This window comes from Pollachius pollachius (assembly GCF_949987615.1).
Source record: "Pollachius pollachius genome assembly, chromosome: 17".
Lineage (NCBI taxonomy): Eukaryota > Metazoa > Chordata > Actinopteri > Gadiformes > Gadidae > Pollachius > Pollachius pollachius.
Window position 1 is genome coordinate 8,636,967 of NC_136950.1, and position 23,159 is coordinate 8,660,125.

Genomic DNA, 23,159 nt, shown 5'->3' on the forward strand with positions numbered 1-23,159 from the left:
CCTAATTGGTTGCATTTCTACACCTTCACCACTAGAGGGCAGAAGATGTTCACCAGGTAACGGGTCTATAAATAGCAACCAGTTAGTCAAGGACTTAATGGTTGCAGATGTATGAATTGCTCGATAGAGTTAATGTGTATCCTTATAACAGACAACGCAAGGTTAGGTGTACCATTTTCAGTTGGACCGATCAGTAAAATCATTGTTATCCACATTTTAATTGTATTCAAAAGTAACTAATTGGCAATCTGGATTTTATGTTAATAATTCATACTGACATATTAAACCTGAGACTGCATGCACTGTGGCTGTGTTGTCGGAGATGTAATACAATAGTTGCATACAGACTTCACGCCCGGGATTAAAAGTGGATGTGATATTAAGTCACGTGACCTAAAGCTTAAACCATCGGTAGTTTGAGGAACATATCCCGCAATAACTGAAATAAACATCCTCCGTTGTATGCTCGGTGGGAATATTAATAATCTGACTTCTCATATGTAATGTTGAACTGCCATCTGTGCTACGCTTATCTATGATCAGTTAAAATCAGATGATGTACACCTCGATCGTTATGAAACACCTGTTGAGTTTAAAGGCAAATCACCGGATATTTTAGCCGTTGAATAACACAGGTCGTTGCTTTAGAAACGCTATGGTTTTAACGGTCATTCATAAATGCTTGAGTGCAAATAGGAGTCTGCTTGTGACGCCTTCAGGTGCCCCGGGTTTGAACCAGTGATCTATTCAACTATTTTACATCATACCATGTTATGATGTCAAATAGTCATGTTTGACATCATGCCTTGGGACCTCTTCAAGGACGGAATAATACTTGAGAATCACATTAACCTTATGGCCACACGACACATTGATCCACCAGGAGGGGGGGTTTGGTCTCCCGGGATGCCCGTGACTGTTAATCTCCCCCAGATCACTGAGGACACAGATTTGAGAGAAGATCCCCAACTCTGCTTACTGTTGCAGCAATGTTCTCATTAATATTCCGCGGCCGTCCACTCGCCACGAAAAGCCCATAGTCATTTCGTGGGTGGCACAGAGGCGATCCACGCGCCTCCTGCGCAACGCACCGTTCATAATTGCAGTTCACCTTTTTCTTTTCTTTTTTTATACCCACCATCCACCGCCAACGATTACACATTCTTGCATCGGGTATAGTTCACAGACTTCCATCTGTCTAACGTGCAGATTACGAGGGAATGGGGGCGTAGTGCGGAGGAGAGAGAGAGAGAGAGAGAGGTGGCGCCCGACACACCGTGCTGCCTCCCGGGGGATGCGGCCACGACTCGGTACAGTAGTTGGGCTTTCATTGGCTTGTGTTCCCAACTCGTGTGACGCTCGATCCTGACCCGGCGACATGCGTGGCGAAGGCGAACTGTGACACAGCGGCTTGCAGATTAGACGCGGAGTAGCCGACGTAACAGCGCACCTTGTCCACCGGGTAAGTCGATCCGTTCACGTCCCTGTTTTAAGACCAGCTGCTAACCAAACCAGTACTGGGGAATAAGAAAGCGTTTAGTGTGTATGTGGGGGGATGTACAGCGTGACACGCCGCTACCATTTTTCTGTCACACGGTCATCTGTTTCTATGTACGATTTTCTCATTCATGCTGATGAATGATCATCAGCGTGATGAATGATCGACCGTTTTCCCCGTGCTTAACGTTTGCACTGGAGTCATTCCCCGGTCGTAACTTTCCACGAGTGATTAAGTTGGTGCGTCGCATCGAATCCACCGGCGAGGGATCTCCGATGAACCGCCTCGCCATACGGTGTGCTTCAGTATGAACTTCCAACTTAATGACAGTGATGTGTCGGACTGATCCACTGTAAAGACAGCGTATTAGCGTGCCTCCCGTTTCACCACGTTCTGGTAGGCTCGTGATTTATTTGAATGTCATTTGTTTGGCAAAGTTGCTGACCAACGCGGGACATATCCCCAGTAATTTATTCTGCATTGACTAGTTTTCATACGGTGGATCCTCCACGGGATCCCCTTCGTTTAGGAGTGTGTGTTTAAGCTACTGAACGAGACGAGGTGGTAGGCTACATTCATTATCAATGTGACCCCATGGCATGAATGAACCTGCTGTGTCAGAAAGAGACTTATTGCTTAGGCTGGCTGTTTGTTATAGCGATGACCAGCTGTAGCCGTCCAATAGCTGTATCGGCGTAGACACTTCAATTTACAATCCAAATGAAAAAAAACAACTAAAAGTATAGCTATGCATTGTTTTGAATTAAAGTATATTGTATTATAAAAGTATCACATATTCTGGGGGGGGGGGGGACGACAACTTTAGACAGGAGTGACCCAGTGTCCCAACTATCTCCACGGTTCAAGTGGGGGATTACTAAGCAACATGTGCGGAACAAAGCGCCGAATAGCGCACACACTTTTAAAACACTTAAGACCACCAACAACCAGGCCGCCAAGCCCAAATACCTCTTTTCATTGGCCGGCCTGCTCTTTGTTTCCGCCAACATGGTGGACGGTAAAGTGCATAGCAAGTGCACACACATTGAACCTGCTGTCCATCCCACCCATTGTGGTCGGAATGTTTGGTGGCGCGCTCTCCGTCGAAACCCGCGCGCTCCTTTGTTCGGGGCCACTGTCTCCCCCTCCTCCCCATTGCCCCCCCCCCCCCCCCCCCCCCATGCCGTGCACGGGGAGGGGTCGGCTGGGGTTATTGACATCTGTGGCTGACGGCTTCCTTCGGGGTACGCCGACACGCTGCGATACGCTGAATGGGTATTAGCGGACATTAGGGCAAAGCACTTGGAATTAATGATGTGTTCAGAGTGGTATGCTTTGGGCTGGAAACTCATAGGGCAGCGGCGGAGAACCGGTGGTCCGCGCGGGGGCCACGTTCTGTCATCGCACATGATGAGAGGCTTGTCAGTTGATAGTAGGTCGGTTTCGTGTAGATCCTTTTCAAAGGGTTAACTTGCTTCTATGTCGGATTTAATTATTCATCCTTTTTTTTTTTCATCCTTTGTAGTGCCATTCAAATTATATTTGGCAGTTTGATTCCTAGTGGCAAACATAAATGGTTTTATGATGTTAGGGTTTCTATTACTTGGCTGTTGTCAAACAGTATAAGTTAAATGCATAATTAATTGAGAGAACCAACATTTCTAAATTATAAATGAATTTAGAGCTCCAGAAAAATGCTTACGTTGACCAATCACAGCGTTTGTCTTGTCTTATGTGTCGTGCGGTATGATTGGACTGTTCCATCTCTGCAATGGAAGTGCCCGGAAGTTTACTTTGGAAAATGTTGGGAACGCCTTTGGAAAACCTTCAGATTGTATCAGCGTTCCCATCCCTGCAATAACTGGACCCGCCCAAAACTGCCTTATCAGGTGGATGCGTTACCAGGAAACAGAGTTCTGCTCTTTAAGGTCCCTGAGCCGACCTGGGGTAAAGCCTGGCGCGATCGAGGCCCCAAGGCACCATGGGACAGCGCTGGAAAGGAATGCGGCTTTGAAAGGTCCTTGGAGATCTCTCCTGCGGCCAGCTAAGTGTCCCTCATGACCGGTGGAGAATGGTACAGCTCCTTTTCCCCTCCCCAGAGTAAATACCCCCCGAACCACCCCAGCTCCCACTATGTACCAAGGCGGGTGTCAACAGCCTTCCCCAAGCCTGAGAAAACATATCATACACGCGAAATAGAGACCAGAACCCGGTCCAAGGGGGAACCAGCCTCTACTCTTTCCTTTCCTGTATTTTCACAGCCCCCCACACTGAGAGTGGGGGGCTAGAGTGGGTTACACTAGAAGGGGGGGGGGGGGGGGGGGGGGGCATGAAAGATTTCAATTGCAGCCGTGACGGCGTTCCACACATCCACACAAGGGCTAGGCTTCGCTACTGCCGCACTGAAACCTGCTGTTTGGAAGTTAGGACAAAAGACACATGAACCCCAAAATCAGGGCTCTCTTCAACCAGAAGAAACGGACCCTGCTCCATTCATGGAGGGGAGGCTGAGGGGTGGGAGAGTGTCCGTCATGGAGCCACTTACGCTGGTGGTCGAGAGAGGGCAGCAGGAAGAGCCCACGGCAGGCCAACACAACATGTCCCCCTTTCAGCATCGATGACATTTACGATCCCATTAGAGCAGTATCGTGACCACCACTGTCTGCCCAGCATGGGGCTGTAGTGGACTGAGGTGGGTGGTGGTGGTAAGTGTGCGGTGCGTGCGCTGGAGGCTAGCTGTATAATAAAGTATCAATACGCACACGTGATCCTCTTAATCCTGTGTGGCTACAACACTGTATCGATGCACCGAGCCACAACAATGTGCTTATTAATGGAGAGTTTATGAAGTGGTCTTGTATTGCACCGAGTTCAATCAGAACGCTTGTTGATGCTGAGGGCGTACTATGGTGTTGTAATTCGGTTTTTGGAGTACAGTATTGTGAGAGAGGATTGTGGTTTGTTTTGTTGCGTCATGATGAACCTTTTTTGAAGGCTGTCTCTCAAGTCATCTCAAGGCAGTGAAGGGCTGCTGAGATGCTGCATGGTACTATTCATTTAGCAAACGCTTTTATTATCCATAGACTTGCAGTGAATTTAGATGACATTGAGGAGGAGGTAGAGGCTAGCAGTCATCTTAGTTAAAGATGCAAAACCAGCTGCAGACATTGGGGATGGAACCCAGTACCTTCCAGTTAGCAAGCGAGCTCCCACTAGGAGACTATCCTGCCAGCCAAAAGTGTGGCACTCCCACGATAAATAATTAGTTAGCGATATGAACCCTGGTTATATAGAATAACCATATTCTTACCAAACACAGCCTCATTGGAGGCCAGTGTAGCTGTCCTATACCAACCAGTCCCTGGTCCAGCGGCCCAGTCTGAGCAGCCCCCCCCCCTGGAGTAGACACTGTCCGGTGGAGGTCGAGGGTGGGCCCCCGACCCTCCCGGGCTCCTGGGAGAATGATTAACGCGGGGCCGAGACCCACGGTGAGATAAGAGGTGGGGCGAGCGGCCCAGCGGCCGGAACCCGGTGTTTAGAGGGGGAATTCCTCCCATTCCTCCGAGCCAGCCATGCCACTCTGATCCCCCTCCCCGGCCCTGATGGGCCGGACCTCAGGGCCCGGAAGGACCCTGGGGGCCGCGCTCCATGGCCTGATAAGCACCTCGATGGCTGACGGGTCCCGGGACTGGGTTACGTAACGGGACTAGATAAAAAAGAATAAAGTGCTATTTTTCATTTTCTTAAGAAAAAGTGGAAATGTCCCAAAGTTATGTACCAAATGATTTATTTAACATGAGGATAAATTATTTTTAAAATGTCAGTATTTGGGGGCTGATGACTAATGTTTATTAATTGTTCATTAATGTACCATATTGCAGATTGTTGCAGAGTACCCATATTGCAGAGTGTTTTACCGTATTTACATATCTTTAGATATTAGGAATAGAAACCGACTAACTAAGGGAGATTGGGAACACAGAGGTGATTATTCTGGGTAGATATTTTATTGGGGTCACTAATCCCTGGTGGATATCCCAGGTTTAGAGGATAACCACCAAACACCACGTGCCCCAAAAAACCCTCCGGACAACACACACACACATACACTCACACACATACGCATACACACACACAGAATGTGCTAATCTGTGTGTTGATCTGTCTGGAACCAAGCCACACATTGCATCAACTCTTTAAATGTACCTAAGAGACAGCGGGGGACATTAGTCCCATCGATTTCTTCTTATTCTCCTTGGTTGATAGAACCGAACTATGTTTTCAGAAACATGCTCATTTGACGCTTTGTCAACAGAAAAATGTGTATAATCTCATACTTATTTTCGGATCTTGAAAACAGAATTAAACCCAATAAGTCCTCCTCCGACATTTTGTTGGCGTAAACATTTCCTGTTTTTTTCTCATTTATAAGTCCTCCGTGTTAGAGCTTGACAGGCATTTCCATAGCGCTGTTCATTTGAAAACATGTTTGTGTTGTCAGTGATGGGGTTTCAAACTTAAATGTGGAAACTGAGACCATTAAAGGCGACCAAAGCACTATGTCATCTACATGTGTGGTAAGTAAAACAGAAATTGCAGAATTGCAATTCAGTATTCAGTATTGGGTCTTAGACAGTGGTTCCTAGGGCTGCAACTAACTATTAACATTGTGAACTAATGTTTTGATTATTTTCCACTCATTAATTCATTGATACATTCGAGACAAGCAACCATCTTCTCTTTGTTTATTAACTTTGTTTTGCAAAATAAACTGTTGGTAAGCATGTATATATTGTCAATGTGTATTTTTAAATCCATGTTCTTCGAATTAAAACCTTAATTAAGATGGCCCAACTAGCTTCAGCCCTACCTTACATTTGGTTGGTTGGTTGGTTGGTCAACTGGTTTAAAATTCTGTGACTGATGTATTGACCCGCAAAATGTTATCTTGCGACCCCAAAGGGGAACCCAACCCCCAGGTTGAGAACCACTAATGGGATTATAGGTTTGGGGTCCCCCCCCTCCCCATCACCCTCAGGTTAGCCTGCAGGGTCATGTGACAGAGGGGGAACAATGCTGGCAGGTGTTGCCAAGTTGCTTATTATGGGATGTGATGCTTGAGGATTAAGATACAGGGACTGCAGTGGTCTACTGAGTCTTAGAAGACTGTGTACAAAGCTTGCTTGTGAGGCCTGTTTGTTTGTTTCTCCACTACTTCACAACTGTGTGTGTGTGTGTGTGTGTGTGTGTGTGTGTGTGTGTGTGTGTGTGTGTGTGTGTGTGTGTGTGTAGAAAGCCTTGATGGAGGTGAAGGGTTGGACTCGTGTTACCGTAGCAACTTCTCTCAGACACGTCTACTTCACTCTGCTAGGTTGAGCAACAGTTCTATCTCGCTGGCATTCTCCGAGAACCCTAGAGATGCATTTGATGAATTCCTAACGTGTGGACTTTGTTTGACTTGTACAGTATGCTTCATAGTTCAATACTTGAATCACAAATACAAACACCGTGAGCAATCATTCCTATTAGATTAGTGTGTTTCTCCTCTCAATGCGCTTTAAACATACCATTGTTTAAAAGGCTTACCTTACCACACTACTGCAGATACAGTTGAAAACATAGATTTTGGCTCTGTACAGGCATTTCGGTCCACACTAAAACTGCATTTTCTTCTGCAGAAAACATTAATTTTTGAAGGAGGCCATCTCAAGTAGGTCTGTTTCAAAATGCCAGTCTCCCGTTGTAGTGTGGCCGATGAAAGCAGAAGGTTTTGAAAACACAGGTGTGTGTGACATAATTTATACATCGGCGACAGGGGCAAGTGTTTCGGGCATTCGAGAAGGCACAAGCACCGATAGTATGGATGCAATACCTTAATTAAAAATGTTTCTACATTCAACTAGCAGCATATGTGAACAAAGCCTCAAGCCTAATTACTTCAACGGGGATGAACGGCGCAACACGTTCCCGTTATATCCTTTGACCTCCCGCGGGATCATGGGAAACGGCGTGTCATCATCGAGTGACTGCAGGGACACCGCTGGCGCTTATGAGGCTATTGGCACCTTGTCACTCCCTGTTAGAAATTGCTTTATATGAATGTAATCTCTCTCTCTTTCTTTCTTTCTTTCTTTCTTTCTTTCTTTTTGCTGCTCTGGCTCTGGCTCTTCATACTGCTCTGACTCTTTCGCTGGCTCATCTTTCTCACTTTCGCTCTATTGCTGTACCTTTTTCATCATTTGTCTTCTCTTTTGCACATTTTCTGTCTCTTTTCAGTCTCTCGTTCTCTCTTTCTCTACCTTTTCTTGTTATAACCCCTTTCTTTCTTATTTTTTACCCTTTTATGCATTTTCCAATCTATCAATCCTTCTTTGTTCCTTTCTTTTTCGAGTTTTTGCTACTTCAACCCACCTCTTTCTTTCTCTCTCCCCCTCTCTCTCCCCCCCCCCCTCTCTATGTGTAGCTTTCTATCAGCCCCAGAAATTAATTTCCAGAGGTGTTGACAATAAATGAAATAAGGCTTCAGCAATGGAAAAAACGAATACAGAAAAATTACACAGTGCCATTTTACTTAGCCACTTGTGTGTGTGTGTGTGTGTGTGTGTGTGTGTGTGTGTGTGTGTGTGTGTGTGTGTGTGTGTGTGTGCGTGTGTGTGTGTGTGTGTGTGTGTTTGCATGTGTGTGTGTGTTCAGATTGTGGGAAAGTGTGGGGTGGGTTGTTGTGAGTCAGCCTCGTCTCCATGGAAACGGTGGCGTTTACCACCAGCATGCTGTAAGGACTCTGTGGGAGCAGAGAGAAGAGATGCCACAAGCATCAACAAAATCACACACACACACACACACACACATACACACACTCTCTAAAGCCACAGGGGAGATGGGATAATGTGGTTATTAGATTGTCAGAAAGGTACTGGGTTCGATCCCCAATTTCTTAAGCCTGAACCCAGAACTAAACAGGCAGACCGGTCTCTCCTCCTGGTTTAGACTGCACAGACTCCACTCAAGGAGGGGTGGGGGAGAGGGAGAGGAGAAAAGAGAGTAGGAGAAGAAGAGAAGCCATAGGATGGAGAAGAGAGGAGGGAGAGAGGAGGTGCTAAAAGAAGGAGAAGTGGAGGTAAAGAGAGTGGAAGAGGGGAGAAGGAGATAAGGGGGGGAGGAGGGGACAGGGAGTGATAGGAAGAAGGAAAGAGAAGGAGCAATAGGAATGAGAAGAGGAGGAGAACCGTGGAGGAAAATAGAAGAGCAGCAGAGAATCGATGAGAAGTGAGGGGGAGGAGGAGAGAGGAGTGTGTTCTGGTGTTTGCTCTGAGGAGCGGTGGACGAGTTGGACGCAGCGGACAGGGAAAACACTGCAGTCGGTTGCAGTAAACTCTGGCTGTCAACCGGCGTAGACGGCACTGATTTATGCCTCTCTCTCTCTCTCTTTCGTTCGGTTCTTGCCCCACGTTCTCACCTTTAACTCCCTCTCTGGCTTTGTCTCTCCCTCGCCCTCTTGCTCCATCTCTCAGTTTATGCCTCACCTTCCCCCCTCTCTCCCCCCCCCCCCCCCCCCCCCCCCCCGTTCTGCGTAGTAATAGTGAGTTTCTGCATCTGCTGGCGTTGGAACTGGTCCATATGCGTCACTGTGTTTTCTGAGCGCGCTGCACACCCGCATGCACCCACAAAACATGCTCACAAGCATGCTTACTGAAACACGTTGCTACAATTCAGTCACAGGCACACACTATTACACCCACTCAGACTCACAAAGACACATGCGCACAAAACACGCTCTCAGACACACAAACAACTATGTACACACACACATTTCAGACACACATAATATTCCGATAACAACGCACTATAACACTAACACAATTGGCGTCACCATGAAATACGCCCAGCAGTGGTTGGCCGATCGTTGAGCCAAGCGGTCTCCACGGTAACCAATGGAAGCCCTGTCAGTAAAAGTCAGGCCGTCTCCAGTCCATCCTTTGCTGACTGCTGCTATTAATAGACCCTGCTGATCACCCCTGTTGTCCACGGTCGAGAGACACTGATTCAATGATGGAGAGAGAGAGAGAGAGACAGAAAGAGAGAGAGAGAGAGAGCGACAAGACTTCTGTCAAACTCGGTGCAGAATCAAACTCCCCCGGGGGGGGGGGGGGGGGTTGACATTTAGCTCTTTAACGCTGAGCGGATCAGCGGAGCGCTGGCGTTTTTTCGCATTCTCCGTGCTGGTGTCTGTCTGGCCGCCGTCCATCTCCCATGATGCACTTCACCCGAACACACTGACCTGCGCAGCATGACATCAAAACACCATCTAGAATCTGATGAATCTAAAGGTGAATCTAGATTACGGTTGGGATGAAGAGTGGTTAGCCACATTTTTGGGATTTGTTATGATTAAGTGGGAGTGGCTTCTAATTAATTATAACAAGGACGTTTTCACTAATGATGCGGATGTTGAAAACTGATCTACGCTACTCGCCTCACTACTCTACCACCTCACCAATTACCACCTCACTACTCTACCACCTCACTACTCTACCACCTCACTAATTACCACCTCACTACTCTACCACCTCACTAATTACCACCTCACTACTCTACAACCTCACTAATTACCACCTCACTACTCTACCACCTCACTGCTCTACCACCTCACTACTCTACCACCTCACTACTCTACCACCTCACTAATTACCACCTCACTACTCTACCACCTCACTACTCTACCCCCTCACTAATTACCACCTCTATAGCAGTGTGATAGTGTCTGGGTATGTGTCTGTTTGTGCATGCTTTCATTGCCCGCTCATGAATATATATTTTTTCTGTCATTTGTCTGAGTAAGTGTGTGTATGTCAAAATTCCTGGCTATGTAGTAGTGGGTGTGTTTGGCTGAGAATGGGGCAGCTGTTTACCTGCTCACTAATTGGTTGGTGAGTGATGACACTGGCAAACCACAGAGCTCAGTCCTTCACTAATTAAATGTCTATTAGCAAAACACAAACACACCATTCACACTCCCACACACACACACACACATACAAACACCTAGACATGTACGTGCGTATATAACCACACAGACCCATGAAAATGACTAGACATGCACGTGCATACATATTCACACTTACACACACATACGTGCATACACACACACACACATACAAAAACAAACCCAAACACATACAATCCTCATGTGTCCTCTGAGTGTAGATTAGGAGTCCCAAGGGGGGCGGGGCTAGTGTTAGCAATTAGCGTGCTGAGTGTGTGAGTTGATTGCTTCTTTATTTTCCCCCATAAGTGTCTGGGAGAGACGGGTGATGGATGCTGTGTCTTTGACAGTAATCCATACTCAAGCTCCTTAATAACACATCACAGTATTACTTAACGCCCACACCAGCTAGGATGTTTACACTTTGCAGACTGAAAGATGTGGGTGGTAACTGCCAGATGATCCGTGGATCAAGGCTATCTCGATGCCAACGCCTTTCCTAGCAGGCGTTTAGCGGGCGTTGTGTAATTACCAAACACTAATACGCTAATGTCACGGTGAAGGCATCAGTCTGAGCCCTGGTAACCAGTCTAAGGGTGGCATTAAGAACAGAATGGGAGACCCACCGATTGAAGAATACTGTATAATTATTTAGATAATAAATCTACTGTGTATACATATTTCATGAATGAATTTCATTTGTAATTGTGTTTGAAGGACCCCCTTGAGAGGAAGATGTCTCATGTCTAGGAGGGTAAAGATAGTGGTTAAGTGATTTCATATATGAATGTAAAGTGTGAATTTATCTGGCTTGAGATTTGAAACTTTGTTATTCCTTCTTGTTCACACACACACAAAAATACACTTGTAAGCGAGCACGCACACACTCACTCACTCACTCACTCACACTCACTCACACACCCGTATGCAAGCAAACAGACGCACACACACACACACACATTCTCCTCATAATTACACTCTGATTTCACTTTGTAGGCTGTCATGTCCGTCTCAACACCACACCGGCTGTGTGTTTCCCTGCAAGCAGGCCTTTGGGCGGGAAGCGGTCTGGCCGGAGATAACCTTCTGCGGCCCGCGTGTCGCTCCGTACAGCTCTCCTTCTCAAACTAAATCCACCCCGGCCTTGATGGACCCTCACTTTGAAATGTCAGACCTGTCCTGGCCCTGCCCCCTTCTCCCTCCCAGGTACACCAACCACCACCACCACCTTCACCTTTCCTTTAGCCCCCCCCCCCAGCTCACAGCAGCCCTTTAATCAGGAATGCCCGCTAGAGCCCGAGGGCTAAAGGTCAACTCCATCCTGGCTCCACCGGTACTGACCTTTTGTGTGGGTCAAGCGCTCGCTCCTCAAGGAGACCTGGTATGTGCGCTTGCTAAACGATGTTCCCTGTGTTATTGGGCTGTTCAGCGTGATGAAGGCACTGAGGATGGACTGGAACAGCATTCTTGCGTCAGTATTGTGGCCTCGCTGTGTGTGTGGATGTGTGTGCGTGTGTGTGTTGAGCTGCTGGGTGTGAGTCAGCCCTTCAGGTCGCTTTTCCTGCTCTGTTATCCCCATGATGTCGTCAGCGAGGGCAGAGTTTTTCTGTGTGTGTGTGTTTTTTATTCCGTTCATTGTTCATTACTGGAGGTGGGAGCCGGAGTAGAGGGGCGGAGCTTACCGAACAATAGACCCCCACAACCTGCTTCAACTAGGCCCCTAGCCCTCTCTCTTTTCTCTCCCCCTGCTCTCTCCCTCCCTCCCTCTCTTTCGCTTCCCCTTTTCTTTTTCACTGTATCTCTCCCCCTCTATCCAGATTTTTCTCTCTCTCTCTATCTCTGTCCCTCTCTATTCATCAATTCTCTTTCTCTCTCTCTGTCCATAGTCCCTCTCGCTCGCTCTCTCGCTCTCTCTCTCTCGCTCCCTCTGTATCTGCCTCTCTCTCTCTAAATCTCCCACACTCTCTTTCTGTCTCCGTCTCTCAAGGTAATTCCTAGTGGGAATTCTCTCCCTGCAGATGTTCGGCCCGTTCTAGATAGGGTTGTGCAGGGCTTGCTCTCTCTAGTCAGGAAAATACCATACAATACCCCCCCCCCCATCCCTCCCTCCCTCCACCCTCCTTCCTGCTCTTCCTGTGATTGTCACCAGACCACAGGTCCCATAAGGAGGTGTATTTCAAAATGTGTAAAGTAAAAACTTCCTGAAGTTTCTGTGTGTGTGCTTGTGTGTATGTATTCCTATGTGTGTTTCTATTCCTGTATTTTTATGTGTGGGGGTTTGCAATTCCTGTGTGTGTGTGTGTGTGTGTGTGTGTGTGTGTGTGTGTGTGTGTGTCTTCCTATACATGTGTCTATTCCTGTATGTTTAAGTTTGCGTTTCATTGCGTGTGTTTGTCTAATCCCGCATTCCTGCGTACGTATGTAGCTGCATCACTGTATGCGTAGCTCTTTATGTGTGCACGGCGTCAGGAAGTGCAGAGACAGTGCGGACAGGCTTGTTATTTCCTGGTCATGCAGACCCTTTTGTTGGAACATGGAAGACATGTTTGCTGCGTCTACCTCACACACATTCCTCTGCGTTTTGCTTCCTGTCCAACCACCGGACGTGAGGGGAGCGCCTGATACCACAGGCCCAGAGAATGGATGGGATTACAATGTGCTACTTCAACAGGAAGGACTCGCCACGGCACCCTGTGTGCACGTTTTGGCTGCTCGGCCACTCTGGCTTCAAGCCTCTTTCAAGTGTTGTGGTCGAAAGTGGAGGATATCCGTAATCACGACGGGCCTCTGACTCAGTGCTATATCTGCCGCCGAGAAGCGAGAGATCGCCACGGACCAGTCGGTTACGTTTTGAGTAGACGTTAACAATTGTTGTCTTTGCGTGTCTCCGCTCACGAGTGTGCTAACCACGTGATCTATGTTCAATTCCCACCGAGTCCCTGTTCTGTGTGTCATTCCCTCTCTTCTCCCACCCTCTTTCCCATCACTCTTCCCCCTCCTGTCTTTAAAAGAAGCCTGTAGAATATATATTTGAAGAAATGTGGTTCCTTTGGTGATAATCGTCCATTGAACCTTGGCATCGTCAAACCTCTGAACAAGAGCCACGTTGGTACCATGTAGGGCGGGTCCTTATCCTAATCCTGTCTGTGCGTCGCACCCGCGACCCTCCCTGTGTCATCTGTCTTGTTGGTTTAGTAAAGGGGATTAGGCCTGTTATGTTGGGTTACGCCATGGGTGTGTGGGTGTGGCCGCCTCCAAACTACTTATGTCTCTCCAGAGGACGGAGCTGGAGGTAGCGGACAGGGTCGTCCTCTGACAGTGTAGTCCTTCAGCGGACGCTTTGAGCCCCTGCATCTTTAATCAGCGACACAGAAACCCTGCGGGGAGCCGCTAGAGCGCTTTCATGTACGCCCGTGATACTGTGACCTCAGAATACATTCATCATTTAGACCAACCGCTCGAGACTACAAAAACACATCCTGAAGAGCAGAGAGTTGTTACACGATGACCTCACGTTCAGAATAGCGTGGACACAAGGGTGTTTTGGTATTTTTGCGGACCTCTGCTGTCCTTGGAGATTGTGTGACTCGGTGGTTGCATCCCAGGTAACCCATTCAACTTTACCGGGAGTGAATTGACTTGAAAGCGCATCATGGGTGACCAGCCAATGGTTCTCCCACACACATCTGAGCAAGCTCCCGAAACACAACGGTTTGCTATATTCACCTTCCAATGGGGCTGTTGGCCACGCAAGGTGACTAGCCGGTCTTGCATGAGTGGATCCCATCAGTCTGACCTCCCAGCCATGTGTCTTATGCGATGGAACGTGGGCACGGGTTTAGTTTGTTTAACTGTTTCTGGACCTGATGCGAGTGTTCTCACCTGTATTTTTAGCTGTCTGGTTGTGATCGGCGTTCAATAGCAAGTGTTAAACGGCCCGACGTTCCCTCTCACCATGTGACAACGCGCAGGTCTCCGAGTGTTAGGCAGGTGGGAAAACGCTGCCTGACAGCGCCCGAGGAAGACACCATGGCAACTGCTGTGTCATGCTCTCGTTCGGCGGCGTCCACAGGGCTGTTTGTCTCAATTGAACGGTTCTGGAGACATGTCACATTCTACCGACTCCCCGGAGAGATAAACAACCTTCCCCTCCATCTGTGTTGGGAGGGAGCTCCAGCGGAGCCGTCTGATTGGCTCAGAGCGGATACAGGGGACACCTGGGTAGAGCTATGGCGCTCAGTTTCTCACTGGGTAGAGCTATCCTTCTGTGTGTGTTTTGGTAAAAATGACATCAACTCACTCTGGCAGTAGGTGTCATCATGGGAATAGGTACTTTGTTTGTGTGAGCAGGGGGCTGCAAAATAGTGTCTGAACATAGGGCTTTGGTGCCCTCGCATCCTGGTTTGTCGACAAAAATTCTTCCTACTTTTAAATTCATAAGACGTTTAGCTTGAAGCCCTGAGCTGGCCTCCCCTGGTGAGCCCGAAGTAAATATGAGAGAAGAAAGAGGAAGAAGACGGCAAATCAGACAATCGCATCAAAGACCGGTGTGGCTTCAAAAGTGGAGAGCAGAGGAGCAGAGATAGGGGAGATGAATGTGGGTCTAACCATCAAGCCCTGCTGATAAGAGCCCATGTCGCCAACGTCATTTCATGTCCAGATACACCTAGCCAGGGATTACATTTGCATATAAGAAAAAGTACTCTTTTCTGTTATTCAAGTCAAAGTAAAAAGTCCCCTCAGAAATTATTATTCTGGTAAGCAACCTCCGTTAAAAACCCACTCAAGTTTGAGTATTAGTACTATTAATTGAAGTATTAACCCATTTGTGCCGGCTGCTGCGCGGCGCAACATTGTATCTAGTAGATACAATGTTGCTCCGCGCAGCAGCCATGGGTTAAGCAATCCTCTTCATGGGAATAAAATTCCTTTCAGTAAAACTAATTTTTTAAGAAAAGCTTAAGATCTCAAGTGAAAGTGTTGCATTTCCTTTGAACACTTCCCCCTTGTTGGCTTCCAACAGATGGAATTATTGAAAGGCATTCTTCAGAATTCAGTCTTGATTCTTGGAAGGCCCCAGAGTCACTGAACCTTAGACAACAGATCAAGCTGCCAGCCTCTGTCTCCTCCTCGTCACCATGACAACCAGCACATTCTGCTCATGAAAAACCGAAGCCTGCAACACGGCATGATTGATGAGGTCAGATAGCACCGTTCTTCCTCAGCGGTGGTTCTCCCACGAGGACTCAGATTATGGGTTGTCATTAGTGCCCGGGTAGCGTGGCAGAGGCTACCTGCTAATGACAAAGCTAGCTCGTTATCAGCAGCTTAAGTCATATTGAGCGACAATGCTAGTGGATTGGTCCTCGGGGGGGGCGGCAGTAGCTCAGGAGGTAGAGCGGCTTGGCTGGTTACCGCAAGGTTGCTAGTTTGATCTCCGGCTCCTCCTAGCTAGAGTGTCGAGGTGTCCCTGAGCAAGACACTTAACCCTAACTGCTCCCGATGAGCTGGCTGTCGCCCTGCATGGTTGACTCCGCCGGTGTGTGAATGTGTGCATGAATTGGTGAATGTCCGACAATATTGTAAAGCGCTTTGGATAAAAGCGCTATATAAATGCAGTCCATTTACCATTTTTCTCGCAGAGGCTGGCCTGAAAGCGCTGGTGCGGTGTCTGGGTGTGGTCCAGGCTGGTAGGAGCTGGACTCCCAGGACCTCACCTGGCAGTGGGGTCGTGTCAGATGAGTCTCAAGGTGGAAGTCTGGTTGACTTAGGATCTGATGATTTGAGATTTAAAACCGAAAGGAATGGAGAATCCTGTTTATTGTCGTCCGAACTTTAACCCTGAGAATATTATATTAACAAATCTAAAGTCAACATGAGGATGAATTATTCATGTTGATTTTTATACTGCCTACGGCATATTTTGAAAGGGAAATAAAGGGTTTAAAGGACTTTTATTTCGTAAACAAGTCTGTGTTTGTTGAACTAACGACTCCTGGGCTGCAGCCTGATCCCCAGGGTGCTGAGGGGCGGAGTCCTGAGCCTCCTGCCTCGGCCTGTGGGGCTTCAATCCGAGGGGGGGGGGGGGGGGGGGGGGGGGTCGCTTCAGGACAACCCATTAGGGAGAGAGTGGTGACGAGCGGTGGTGGGGGGAGGTACATTTACGACTGTGACAGTGGTGGCTCTGGAGACGAGCGGCGTGTCGATGCTCTGTCTCTGTACTCGGTCGCCCAAAGGGAGGAGGCCGTCTCAAGCACCCCCCCCCCGCCGGCAGACTGAAAACGGCACGCCTCTGTGTTGATGAGGTCGTATCTCCACTGGATGGCTGCGCAGTCGACGTGTCTGACGTCTTAAATCAGTTGAAAGTTAGTGCACAGTGTGACGGCGTTCAGTGTTTGTGTACGTGTGTGTCCGTATTTGTTTTTAAACGTGTGTGTGTGTGCAGAATATTCCCATCAATACACACAATTATTCTAGCATTAGACACCTATAAGAGCCGTTACAACTTAAATAATATAGTCATATATAAGTCGATATAAAGCAACTGGCTTCTTTTGTATACTGAAGAAGATGACCTTTGAAAGTGTTTATGGATGTAAGACCTAGTGATGCTAGCGATTCATAACTAACAAGGTGATTGATAGATACACTGTGGCTACCGAGCTAGCATCATGGCTAACAAGGTGATTGACAGATAGACTTGGGCTGGATGACCTGTCGCCAGTCCTCACCTCAGCGGGAGGTGAACGGCATTGTGGGGCTACAGCGCCCTTTGTTAATGGCCTTTTAATGTGTTGCAGTGCGACAGGCAGGAGCCCCGAGCGGCGTGCTGGCACTGATTGATGACCCAAGACAGTCCAGTGGCTGCCTTAGCAACTGGTTCTGCTCAGGCAGCCATTTTGTTTCTGACAGCGCTAACTCACGCGGCGCAGTGCAGTGACTCAGCATTGCGTCTCAGAGTTCAGCCCAAACGTTTGGTTAGGGGCAGGCAGGGAGCTTTCGTAAGGATACTTGGAAAGCGGCTCCGTCTTACTATAAAAAGTGCACAGCAGCTCAGGCTACCTGCGTTTTGATTTAAGCTTGTTGTTGCGTCAAATCGATCGGTCGCAATCATTCAGCTGGGTTTGTTTCGGCCAATTAGGTGGGACCTGGCCTGGCCGCTGACTCACTGCGTCCAGGCAGATTAGTCGCAGGGGTACGGAGGGCCTGATTATCACGGTTTCATAACAGGCCCGCTGCTCATGGTCAGCCTGTTGCTGCGTTAACCAGGGTCTCAGGGTTAACCATGTGACCAAGCTGATCTCTGTGTTTCGTCAGCGCATGGAACATGTTAATAGGCCCTGTGAGTCAGGGCCTATCGACACACATCGGAGGGCCCCGTTGACTCATCATGCCGGCCCTCATTACCGCCGGAAGCGATCGGACACTAGCGGAGGGGGGGGGGCGTTGGGGGCGTTACCCTCTGGCTGCTATCACACCCCATGCTCGCTGGTTCTCATCCCAAGAGAGGATCCAGGAGCATCAAAAGACAGGAGAGACCCCCTGCTGTGAGCGTTCCCCAGAGGTCAGGCTTGAAGAGCGGGGATTAAAGGAGACAGGCTTAACAGAACTTCAAATGGAGCCCAAGATTAGACTCTTGTCCGCTGATGTACTGGGAAAGAACCTGCTGATGTAACCGGCTTTGCACACACAAAGCTTTCCTCACATCGAGGCGAGGGATAACGTAGAATTTTGAATCTGTGTTTCAATCTCTGCCTCCCGCCCCAGACACCATTTTGCAAACTTTGATCGAAGAAAAATACTTTTTGCGATGTTGAATATTCAATGAGAAAGCTTGAGGCTCACACGTTCAAATCACCGCTGAAACACTGTGGGGCTTTGACAACTGGGAACATCGCATCGCTCCATGCCGGAGAGGCCTGATTACCTCTCAAACGTGTGGAAGAACAGAGAGAGGACAGCTATTGTTAGGGGAAAAGAACAGGCCGTTTCAGAGAGAGAGAGGTCCAGGACTATCAGCCGGTCACAGAGACGCGCTGAGAGAGAGGCTGGTTATCAGCTGTCGATGAGAACAGAGCACTGTGGTCCCCCCCGTTCTCCCACATCTCCACCCCCCCTCCTCTCTGGCTTTCTGTAGTGTATCCTGGCAGGAGGCCAGGCTCCAGCCCTCCCCCCACCCAGCCACTCCTCCCCACTACAGGAGCAGAGAATACAGGGAAGTCCAAAATTAACAGCATTGTTGTCCAGTGAGTAGAATCGCAGGGGGTGATGGATTGATTTCAAGGTGCCAAGTGTTGCTGGTGACCTTGGCTCTGGATTATAGTATGGCACCGCCAACACCATCACTTCTTCACCACCATCACCACATTCACCACCAACACCATCACTTCTTCACCACATTCAACACCACAACCATCACCATCACCACATCACCACCATCACCACATTCACCACCATCACCACCACCACCATCAACACATTCACCATATTCACCACCACCATCAACACATTCACCATATTCACCACCACCATCAACACATTCACCACATTCACCATATTCACCACCACCATCACCACATTCACCATATTCACCACCACCATCAACACATTCACCATCACCACCACCACCATCATCACCATGTTCACCACATTTACCATCACCACCACCACCATCACCACATTCACCACACTCACCATCCCCACCACCATCACCACCATCATCACAAACCCATTCACCACCATCACCACATTCACCATCATCAAATTCAACATCACCACGTTTACCACATTCATCACCACCACCATCATCACCACGTTCACACCACCACCACCATCACCATGTTCACCACATTCACCACATTCACCATCACCACCACCATCACCATATTCAGCACCACCACCACCACCACCATCGGCACATTCACCACCACCATCACCAACACCTCCACCCCTTTCTACTATTACCACCATGATAAACCCCACCCAGTACCACCCCCATCACCAACATTGTCACCAGTCCCCCGACAAATCCCCTTAGAGACCCCAGACCTGTCCTCAATAGGGGCTGCGTTCTGCTTGCCGCCGTTCATGTTATCATTCCCGGCACGTCTTATTTTATGGAGAGGGACGGGAGCTCTTTCTTTAAGCCCCTGGATGTCCTTGTGAATAGACTCAAATATTATGTACTATTAGCGTTGCCATGGTGAATCTATCAGCCGGGTTTGCAGGGATTACCCAGGCGGCCGTGGTCTGTGTGGGTTTCTAAATGCTCCGCTGTGACTGGAGCCCTGAGAACAGTGACAGCATCTCCTTAGCAGCCTCACCTCTCTACTCCTCACTTTAAAGGGCCCTTATTCTACTTCTAGCTGTGATGTTGATGAACCATTACAAGCCGTGTCCAAATATTCCCTTATGTAACAGCAGCAGTGTGTTCCACCAGGTGTGTTTTGGATAGATCTGGGTGGATCGCTCCACACTGGTGAAGTTACGTAAGGGTATATTTTGACATGGCTTGTAATGGTGAATCAACGTCACAGCTAGAGGTGAAATGCAGCCTTATGTCACATTACCAGTGTGGAGTGTTCCACCCAGGTGTATGTTTGGAAAGAGCTGCCTGTCATTTATGGGTAAACCTTCTAGGATCTTTGGAAACCATGACAACTCAAGTTGCTATGGTTTCTCCAAAAACTCTAGACGGTTTCCCTGCCCAACTGACTTACCGATATTGCCACCAGATGACTCTGGTCTTAGTAAAGCGATTAGAAACAAGTGTCTGTTTGAGTGGAAGGGAGAGTGATTCATGTAGAAGTGAATACTGGATTTCTGTATTTCTTGGTATTTTTGTTGCTGTGATTTATGGAATAGATCCAAAATGCGATCTGAAATGGGGGGAAATGAGAGAGGAAGCAAATCAGCAGTTAGTCTTCCGAAGAGTCATCCTTCCTTCCATTAGCGGTGAAGGCTCTTCAACTGTCATTATAGCTGCTGGCCCAGGCCTCCCGCCCTGTGGCTTAGCTGTGAAGGTGTGACACGGCCTGTCATGTTGCATTATGAGAAACCTGGGCTGTGACTCAGCTGCTCTGCCGGAGGTCTGTCGGGAGCGGCCAGTGTGGACCTGTTATGTTGTTAAAAACACAGACACAACACAGGTACACACAAATACACAAAACAGGTACACACACATGCACAGATTCACTCAAAATAGATGCGTAGGCACATAAATGTGCGAAACGGGAATTTGCGGAGACACATGCATAAAGGCAGGGCAAACCAATATACAGACGTGCAAACACACACACACACTCAAATTATGCAGGGACATTAATGTATATTGTACATCTACACGGACACATAAAGAGGCATCTTGACCCACATACATGCATTCACTTAAACCATGCTATAACACATGCTCATACACTTATATAAACAGACATATGCACACACATAAAAACCCACCTACACCCACATAGTATGAGGGTGGTTAAGGTTTGCAGTCAGCACACAGGCACACACAAACACACACACATACACACGCATACAGGGCTAGACGTCACGTATGCACATCTACAAATAGAAATCAAACTTCTGCCTTCATTTAATTACTCATTGTGTCGAACTGAACGGGAAGTCTGACTAGAGCAGTTGTATCTCTATGTATTTTAACTTTGTTTATTTAAACGCATGCTACAAGTGAATAGCTCATACACTTACATACAACAGACAGACATCTGCCTTCACACAAATAAAAACCCACCTACACCCTCATATTATTTAGAATTATTTTGGAAGCATCTTCCTGCTGAAAGCACCTCTTCCTTCGTCCTCCTGATCCGTTTAGCTGTGCCTGCAGCATCATGACAACCCTACACCTCTACACCTGTATAACCAGAGACTGGCTGCTGGTTTCAGTTAAGGTCACAGAGAACCAGTTCATACCATTATCAAACGGTACATGCACCTGTGAGAGCACAACGAGTCACCACAGGCCGTAATCAATGCTTTTTTCCTCCCACAATCCAACAGCCACACGCAGAGTGTTGCTCCACCACATGCCACCTGTGTTCCTGCTGTTACTGAATCAATGCGGGCGGGTAACGCGCCCCCGATCGCCTCTGTATTAACTCACTAACACAGTTAGCGGTCGTCAAGCCGTGTCTGGTTTACATGCGGCTGACGCCACTGACACCAGGTAACCAAGGGCAACCACGACAGTTCTTCCCTAAAAGTAAAATCTAATTCAATCCAATTCCGATGTTCCGATTATTCGGGGCCAACGACGTTACAGACGACTCAGGTCTTGTTCTAATTGGCTAGTGCGACCTAAGTTTCCTGTGATTGGCTGCAGGGTAATAAGGAGGCAGGTTTCCTGTGGACCTCCAGACCTCTAGCTGTTAGCATGTGTTGACCCAATCACTGCCTGTCACCCTGAAACACGAGCAGCATTACAATCTGACAGTTACCTGAGCCGGGGGACTCCTGTTACAGCGTGTCTGTTCATTTCGTTTGTCTCTCTGTCTCTGCCTTTCTATATATATTTAATCAAATATAACAGATCACTCGTTTCCCTGGGTTGTCTTTTTCGACTGTTGATCTGTTTTTAGTTGAGATATATTGTTCGTATGATCACTCAATACATGCTAACGCTCTCTCTCTCTCTCTCTCTCTCTCTCTCTCTCTCTCTCTCTCTCTCTCTCTCTCTCTCTCTCTCTCTCTCTCTCTCTCTCTCTCTCTCTCTCTCTCTCTCTCTCTCTCTCTCTCTCTCTCTCTCTCTCAGAGAACCATGAGCACTTTGGAGGAGCAGACGGACCACATGATACCATGAAGTCAAGCCTGCAGGCCCTGAGCTCCTCGCTGCTGAGTGAGTACCGCTGCCTACCGCTCTGTTCTGATCCTCTCCCTGGCGTAATAGAATCTAAATGGGACAGACTCCCAATGGGAGAAGGGACAAGGCGGTGCTGTGTACCTCGCTGGAGCGGTGGATGCAGGGGTGAACATTTGGTGTGTCAGGTCATCGGAGGGAGTAGGTCAGCGGTGACTGAATTACTGAATGTGCTTTCTGCCCAACCTGTGCTATCGTACCAAAGTCAACACCACTCATTTGGCAACAGGTCACGACCTCTGTAAACCTGAGTCAACCATTATATTATTTCTATATTTTTGTGTTTTTGTTTTTGATTTAATCACATGCTCTGTAAAGAAAGAGGTGTCGCCTTGTTAGGAATTTATTGTAGAATAGTGTAACACAGGTAAAACAACTTGGGGAACCAAATGGATCATTTCAACTATGTAGGCGACATGTCCCTACTGTTCCCCCTGAATTGTGCCAATCGGGATGTGCAGTGAAGTCTTCGCTATGCTTGAACCCTCGAACCCAGATCCTTTTGACTGGGGGTCAAACAGCCTGTGCCCTCTGCTATCCTGCTATCCAGCCCATGCACGTGTGTGGTGGGGAATTGGAGGTTTCATCTGTAAAGGGCTTTTTGTGTCCATAGTGGTTAGAAATGCAGTCTGTAAATATCATCTGTCTTATAGTTCTGCGATTGGTTAGTCTAGTGGGATTTGTTAGTCTAGTGATCACCATGGAGATGGTAAAATCTGATCCGTGTATCCATTCCTAATCTGAATATTGTATCGTTTATTGATCCCTCCACGCCTCCGCCTTCGAGGGTTTGATGGTAG

The 23,159-nt window shown here is 48.0% G+C and overlaps 1 protein-coding gene across 1 annotated transcript in view; it reads left to right on the forward strand.

Moving 5' to 3' along the window:
* Nucleotides 1–1,032: 1,032 nt before the first annotated feature.
* The window catches only part of tmem108 (transmembrane protein 108), a 35,636-nt gene continuing 13,509 nt past the window's right edge, over nucleotides 1,033–23,159 (forward strand). The window contains 2 exon segments of the mRNA XM_079754802.1: nucleotides 1,033–1,462; nucleotides 22,255–22,338. Of these exon segments, the coding sequence (XP_079610928.1) occupies nucleotides 22,299–22,338 (40 nt within the window). The 5' untranslated portion in view covers nucleotides 1,033–1,462; nucleotides 22,255–22,298.